Here is an 8,310-nt window from a genome sequence, read left to right on the forward strand (position 1 = left end):
AATGATCTTAGATATGCCTCAGTGCCTTAGGTACCATGCAATTGGGTATTGCTGAGGTGCGAGAGGGCTAGCACCACCTATACAGAGGAATGGGGGTGGGGGACAAAACTCTTGCTACTCCCTACGTTCTGTGTTAAAAAAGAAGAGGAAAAGTTGGCAGCGACTACATGAAATTTATAGATTAGACACAAAAACCTCTGTCCAAAGTGGAGGGTAAAGGGGGGAAGGAGAATTATGCTCCGTGGGCTTTTACAAATATGTCAGGTCAACTTTGAAAAGCATTTCAATAGAGTAGAGGGCTATACAACTTCCTTTTAACAGGAAATGTGCAATCCTCCCTCCTTTACTTTATTCACATCACAATGCATCCCCTCGCTTACCTACGGTTTTATTGTACTAAAAATCTTTCCTGTATTATTGACTTCTTAGGATTTTGCCTGATTTTTTTTTTCTCAGAAGCTGTACTAATGGATTAAGATTTTGCTTATAGATTGAGACCATTTGCTCTTTACATAGGACACCACACCCTCCCTGCCATGTCAGTTTCTTACTCAACTCCCAGAAAGAAAGCTTGATGTCTGCATCTTGCATTTTCACTTGCTGGAAGGTCAAAGTGGTCACATTTGCTCTAGATGGAAACCACATCATGTATAATGTCATTTACTGTAGATGGATTCATATCTTTTGGGTAATTGATAATGCTGAAAAACAAATTAAGCAGAATAGCTTAAAGGTATGGAAATTATGTCAGCTCTAAAAAAGAATGATTCTGCTTTGAAGCAAATCACTGAATATTTTAGGGCCTCATTTTGTTAATATGTAAAGTAGAGTAAATCCCAGACTAATTAAATCAGAAACCCAAGGGATTAAAACTAAAACATGGACTTTTAAGAATTTGATAAATCTCCCACATTATTTTACATAAAGTCTGAAAACCACAGCCTTGATAGTATAATTGTGGGAAAAAAAATCAGTGTGAACTCAATTGGAATGTACAGCATTTTATAAAGTTTAGCATTTCTTTGCTTTGGGTGTCTCCAGTATGCTTAGGATTCCTAATAGAAAGAGTAACCTAGTTAGGGAACAAAAATATGTCAAAAGTGTACACAATAAACATCCCACCCCCCCAACACACACACAGAAAACACACACACACACACACACACACACACACACAAGAGATAAAAAAAAAAAAAAAAAAAGAGAACACAGCCAAAAAAAAGAACAGAGACGCCACACCCCAAAAAGAGAAGATCAAAAAAAGAGAAAAAAAAAAGTGGGAGAATTGCCTTCAGAAACATCCCCCCCCAACACACACACAGAAAAAAAAACACACACACACATACACACACACACACACACAGAGAATAGATTTAACTAAGAAAATAATAATAGATTACATGGCCAAAGAATAGCAGTTAGGCTCCACTTCCTAAAGAGATGATCTGAGGAAGCTAGAATAAGAAGTGGGAGAATTGCCTTCTCTGTGGGAGAGTTGGGCTTAGGAGAGAGAGACTGTCAAGGAAAGTAGAAGACAAAAGAGGTGCCTCCAGGAGGGACGCTGTACGAAGTCCTTTGAGGTAATCACCACACTCATCTCTCTAGGCCTTAACGACAAGCACCTATAGGTCAGATTGTGCTTATTCCATTTAGAATTTTCTGGAGAGATGGAGTAGTTAGCCACATCAGTTATTCCACAGTGAGAGTGATGTAGCACAGCCAGCATCTGCTCGTCATGTGGATCTGTCTCATTCAGACGGAACTGCCGCAGGAATTGCATCTCCTCTTCCTGGGTAAGGAGTGGCAACTCTTTTCTGGCCAGGGAAAACCAGTGGAAATAGTCCTGAGTGAGAAACAGAGAAGGGATGATTATTTAGAGACAATTAGGGCAGACTCATAGTATCAGTGCCCTAGTGCAGAGCCTCATTTGAGGGCTCGGAAGAACAGTGCTTTGACTATCTGGCCTTCAAAAACCTCCTGTTCTCAGTTGAATGATGACTACTGTCCCTGATTCTCCTGTCACTGGGGAGATAATTTTAAGCACAAGTGATCAAAGTGACCTAGATAACCTGTTAAAAATTCTCTAAAAAATAAAACACCCAAGTTTCAGGATAGAAAAGCCCAAGAATAAAGCTTATCAAGATATGAGCTGGGAATTGCCCAGGTAGATGGTCTCTGTTTTTTCTGATTGATTGAGGTTTTCATAGTCAAGACAAAATCCATGACTCCTAGGACACAGAATTTCACTAGTTGTGCATGCCCAGTCCATTTGCATTTGTACATGGCATTTAATTAAAATGCTTTTTAAAAATTCACTTATCACCTATTCCCTTTTCACTGACTTTTTTACCAGTCCAGTGTACTGAATTTTAACTTTCAGGAAAAAAAAAACAAAAAAAAAACAACATAGCATCTTGCATTAGAGTCAGGTTTTTGTTTATATTTGAAACGTAGCTGGACTGAAAGTATTGTAAGGGTGATGTTTATGTTTAATACAACTTGGTCTACACAACAGTTCTTAGGATAGTACTTGGTATAAATTCATGAGTGATTTTTGCATTTCGTATAAAACCACATTTTTATGCTTTTATTTTATTGTAACTTTGGCTGAGCACTCGGAGACACCTGATTTACTACATTTTTTGCTGGGCTAAGTATTAGCAGAAAATTTTACCAGGTCCCCAAACTGTGACAAAACACATGACTATAATCATTTATAAGGAATTTTAGGTATTTGGGGTGCTTAAAAGGTATGGAACATTTTCTTGGGAAATTTGAAGGTATGTGGTAGACAGTTTGAGAGATTTCTGTTGAGAGGAAGGACATTATTAGTTCATTAGTTCTCTTGATCCCTTACCACCTAACAGACTCAGAAATCCAGACACCTGCATGTTCACTCCGTATCTCATAGAAGGCTAAGAGTGTGACAGGTGAACATTGGGGCTGAATTATTCATTAGGCACAATAAGCACAAAACTTTTGGGGGGAGGGGTGTTCAAAATGATTTAATTACTTTTAAAATCAGAAGAAAAATTGAACTTAGAGATTGAAGAACATGATTTAATATGTAATATTAATAATTTATCTTTATACCATGCAGCAATGTGTATGCATATAATATATATGGAAAAAGAGCCCAGAGTCATAATGTGATAACGTGGTCTTGATTAGCACACCTACCTTAACAAAGTCCAGTCCTTCATGGTCTGTAGCATGGGGCACCGGGAAGGTCAGGCACCAAGGCAGGAAAATAGTAGCTTTTAAGACAGACTGCATGGCAAATGCTCATTTCTTCCCCTGCCTGAATTCATGTACCTAACATAGATCATGGGGCCTTTATAGTTATGCCAGCAACATTCAGCGACTCATGCTGCTTGTTTGTCCTTTCTTTGCACTGGTTACTGTCGACATCACCCATTTGGGGTTGAAGGCAGAATGGTCAGCTTACCGGCGTGATGACAGCAGGCATGGGATTTATTTATTTTCACGTTCATTTCACACCTGATGGCCCTTAGGATACTTGGCCATAGCCTTGGTTAAGGAAGTACTGGTATTTCTCAGGTTATAGGAAACAGTATTATTAAAAAGTGGAGAAAAAATAACAAGAACAAAACATAAAAATGATTTATTACAGGTTTACCTATATAATAATTTATTTACTAGTCACGGACAAGTACTATCTTGCTTCAAAAGCTAGAGAGAAGAGAGAATGAAATTGAGGATGGGATTAACATGCACTACAGTGAAGGTCCAGAGCAGGATATGAAAAATCTCTGAGACCCATATAAGGAAGATAAAGGGACACACAGAAAAAGGAAGTTACTACTAAAGGTATGTTTGAGAAAATATCGTTGATAATAAGTTGAGATAGAGATATGCATATATAGCACAAGATCTCAACTGATAACCTTTGAAATCACACAGATATGGATATGAATATTAACTCTGCTATGTAAAAGCTGATCTTTTACATAGTTATTTACTACTATTAAGCTTCTATCTTTTTATCTGTAAATTAAGGAAACTAATAATATTCATATACTATGATAGTAGCAGATATGGAACCTGAGCACTGGGCCTGGTACACAGTAAATCACAAGTGACAAGGGGTGCTTTATATTTATTATTACATTCACATAGACACAAAGATTAAAGCAGAAATAAAGACTTTGAGAATCTAAGAGAGAATGAATTAAACATCAGTTTTTATTGAGCACTTTCTAAATATCCAGACCTCTCCACTGAGGAAGACACCTTGATTAGATGTGGCTCCATTTCTTGCCCTCCAGGAGTCACCCTCTGTCAACAACAGGAACACCTGCTACACTAGTACTCAGAGAACAGTTTGCCAAGGCACCGTGCCTCTCCCTCCTATTTCTGCCTGTTCCTCTAGATAAATCAAATGGGATAAAGTGTCTCTGTGAAGAGACTGGAAATAGTATAAAGAATGGATGGGGCAAGAAGGGGTGTTCACTACTTCTGACTCACCCCCAAACCTCCAATTCCCACCTCCACCTCAATTCCCTCCCAGCAATTGATTATAATCAATTTTTTCTTCTTCAAGGGTGCATATTCCATAAGCATGGTACCATCCAATCATATCGGGCCTGCAAGCACAGCCTCAATAAGTCAAATTGGTTTGCCTTCTCTGAAGCTTTGAAAATCCACCATGCCCATCTAGGGTAATGCGATTTCTATCAGTGATTCCTATGGAGATTTGTAGCCTTCTGCTCTTTATCTCCATCCTATAATTATATTTCTATGAAGTTCTTGAAAAGACAAAGCTAATTTACAAAAAGTAACCATAACAATGATTTCTTTTGTTGCAGAGGGGAGAGAATTGATGGTTAAAGTGTACCAGGGAAATTTCTCAGGTAATGAGATCTTCAATTTCTTGACTAGAGTTTGGATAATAAAGATGGATTCATTTTTAAAAACTCATTAAACTGTAGGCTTAGTATCTGTACATTTTACCATATGTTAATTATTCCTCTGTAAAAATAAATAAAATTTAAATAAATAAAAGAATTTTGATCACAACAAGGTATCAAATGTTATACCCATTCCACCATGAGGAATATAGTGGTAATTCCACTATATTAAGTGGTAATATATGTGATTGAATGGGCATATACATAATAATGTGATCAGCATTATTTTATTTTATTTTTTTTAGGTCAGGCAACCTTTGGTTGACCTCATAGAATGCAAGGACCTTGTCGTCTTACAATCTCTTATTTTTTAATTTTTTTATGACTACAGCACCTGGTCTTTCTAGGTGGTCTCCCATCCAAGTACTAACCAGTCCCAACCCTGCTTAGCTTCCGAGATCAGACAGGATCAGGCTTGTTCAGGGTAGCATGGCTGTAGACAGTCAGTGTTATTTTAATGTGAAAGTGTTGTAAACTAGCTCATGTTCTAAAAGAAGGAAATTATATTTTAAAGATATAGGTAAATAATGGACAATCAACCATACGAATTAATAAGACCAAAAGTATTTGCGATAAACTTGGAAAAGAGAATAAATCTGAAAAAGGCAAGGTAAAATAAATAGGCTGTGGAACTAGAAATGTTTATTGTTAGGTAGGCATGGTATAAAGAAAGTTTATTCCTTATAGCCTATTTCAACTTCATAAAATGTGAATTTGTTCACAGTGTCATAGGTCTTATTTCATTTTCACTTCAAAGATAAATATGCTCAGGCTTAGGAAATATACAAACCTTTTCATGGAGATGGTAAAAATGTTAAGATTTGTATCTATATTTGTTTTGCTCTAAAGGGGATTTTATTAAATGAAACATACTGCATATCTTTACTGGCAGATATCCACCATTATACCATCAACATATCCTTGATGTTCCTTTAACCTGAATAAATTCACAAACTATGGGGCCAAAGTTTAGTGGAGTCATAATAAAAGAAACAATGCTTAGAATAAAAGAAACAAAATAAACAAAACTTTATCCAAAGTTACTAAACATTATTCAAAACCCATTGCAACATTGAAAAAAAAAATGTAAAAACCTTCTTTTTGAATCTATTATATCTCCTTAGGTGCTCTGAAACATCTCACTTTCTCGGCCCCTCATACTCGAAAATCCCCAAAATACTCCTGCAGTCTTTCCTTGTGAGTTCTTTTCTCCATTCTTAGTTTCTTCATTACTCTCCTGCCTATCAGAAATGGCGAATTAGAGTTCAGCTTCCTCCATCTAGGCTAGATATGTCTAGGTTGGTTAGAAGTCAAGTTCATTCTGTCCCCTTGGAGGGTCATGATCAGAGTCTCCTGTAAAGAGTAGTTCTTCAATTACTCTGACTTGTTCTTGAAATTCTTGTTCAGAATTGTTAATAATTGAAATTTCTTTATGTTTACAGGCCTATGAACTATACTGTAGACTTATTTAGGACAAGGATTTCTTTAATTTAGCACAGTCTTTGGAACCTAGAAGATAGTTATTATTTATTAAATGAATAAAGTATTCAGTAAAAGAGTCTCATAGTTAATAATGAAAATAAAAATGAGTTGTTTGTATCTATTTTGCTGGTGGTAAACATGAGCATATAACTCAGATCTCTCAACCTAGGGCAAATGATAACTATAATAATGTATTGAGCACATACACTGTGTCAAAAATGAACTGTTTTACTGATACAATTCTCTGTGAAGTAGGAGTTTTATTATTTTCATCTTATAGTTAAGGAAATAAAGCTTTGACATCTTTTGATCATCATTTGGACAGTCACAATGCTCATAGTAGTTTATAGACATTATAAACAAAGAGTGTTTTACACTGAAGGCAGAACTTTTAATGACTGAACTAAACTTTCAGTTTCAAAGAGATTGTGCCATCTCTCATGGTGCCACATGTCATTGTGATGCTGTTTCTGGTGCTTCTCATGTGCACCACACGATTGTATAGGGAGATTTGGAGAAGCAGTCACCTGTAAGACTGATCCCATAATCAAGTAAATAAGTGCTGGGTACTGAGACCTATGTTACCTAAATAAATAAATGACTTATTAATGATTCAGCTACAGATAAAGATACTTGAAGTATAGCAGTGTTTCTCAAATGTCATGTACATAGAATCATCTGTATTGTTAAAATACGGATTCTAATTCAACTGATCTTATACGGGCTTAATATTTTGAGTTTCTAAAAGCTTCTAGGTAATGTCAATGCTGCTGGTCTAAGGATCACACCACTTTTGATCACTTATGAGGTAGGGGGTGTTGAGAATGTAAGGAGTGTAGAAGCTATGAATTCAAGCTATGAATTCAACCAGAAAGTTTTGAGAACAGACACTAGATTTTAAATTTTAAAAATCAGGAGCTATGAGAAACAGGAACTCATCTCTCCACTCACTCTTGTACTTTCTTCTTTGCTCTATACTCTTTCATGATATTAATAGCATCTAATGCCTGAGGGCTAAGAAATTTAGCTTGTGCCCAAGATTTTGCCCAGCAGAGTATGGATTATTTTTCGACTTCTCTGGGTAAGCTATCTTGACAGCAGGAGAAAAAGTCATTTCAAAACTACAGGAATTCATGATCTCTATTTCTGCGATTGAGGTAGTGGGGTCGGGAAGGGGAAATTTGAGTGTACATTTTTTAGAGCTAAGAAATTGTTTCCTTTGTCATGACACTGGCAACTATGCTGGAAAAGAGTGACTCAATGTTTAACTTATCTTAATGCAGGAGAAATGATTCTACAACAGAATCTGAGTTTGGACTTACACTGAGAATAGTTACTGATAGAGAGCATTGAAGATAATGGAGATGTGAACAAGGGGACTGGTCAGGCTGCAGAGTCATGAATATACCTGGAGCAATATAAAGCATGAATGTTTAATTATCACCGTGGGGCAGTATATTTTCTCTTCTAAAATTATTCTTCATTTATAACTTGTTTTTTCCTTCCAGAAAATGCCATGTCATTTGTGATGCAAAGGTTATTAAGAAAGAAAGAGCTTGCCTTACATTTGTTTACCATCTCATAAAATGACCTGTAAATTAAACATAGGAGACAATGATAAGAAGTTAGACTAGTGACTAACTGAATTGAGATTTAAACCTACCTGGGTTGGTCAGAGGAAGTAAATAGAGCAAATGTAATAACCTGGATCTTATATTTAAAAATTGTTGTAGGAACTCAGAGAACTTAGGTCACGACATTTGTTTAGAGTATAGGTTTGTATTGCGCAATCAAAAACTATAAAATGGTTGAATGTGTAAAAAACCAGACACAACTATATTCTGTCTATAAGAGACACACTTTAGATTTAAGGACAGATACATGCTGAAACTGAAAG

At 36.2% G+C, this 8,310-nt stretch overlaps 1 protein-coding gene and 1 pseudogene across 1 annotated transcript in view; both read right to left on the bottom strand.

The window, feature by feature from the left end:
- Positions 1-3,276, bottom strand: part of MMP26 (matrix metallopeptidase 26) — a 4,247-nt gene extending 971 nt beyond the window's left edge. Inside the window, 4 exon segments of the mRNA XM_006915757.1 lie at positions 552-624; positions 626-701; positions 1,623-1,843; positions 3,181-3,276. Of these exon segments, the coding sequence (XP_006915819.1) occupies positions 552-624; positions 626-701; positions 1,623-1,843; positions 3,181-3,276 (466 nt within the window).
- A 1,977-nt stretch (positions 3,277-5,253) lies between these two features.
- On the bottom strand, positions 5,254-5,372 carry LOC112482857 (annotated as a pseudogene).
- Between the last annotated feature and the right edge of the window lie 2,938 nt (positions 5,373-8,310).

The sequence above is a fragment of the Pteropus alecto genome, unplaced genomic scaffold (assembly GCF_000325575.1).
Source record: "Pteropus alecto unplaced genomic scaffold, ASM32557v1 scaffold395, whole genome shotgun sequence".
In the NCBI taxonomy this organism is placed as follows: Eukaryota; Metazoa; Chordata; class Mammalia; order Chiroptera; family Pteropodidae; genus Pteropus; species Pteropus alecto.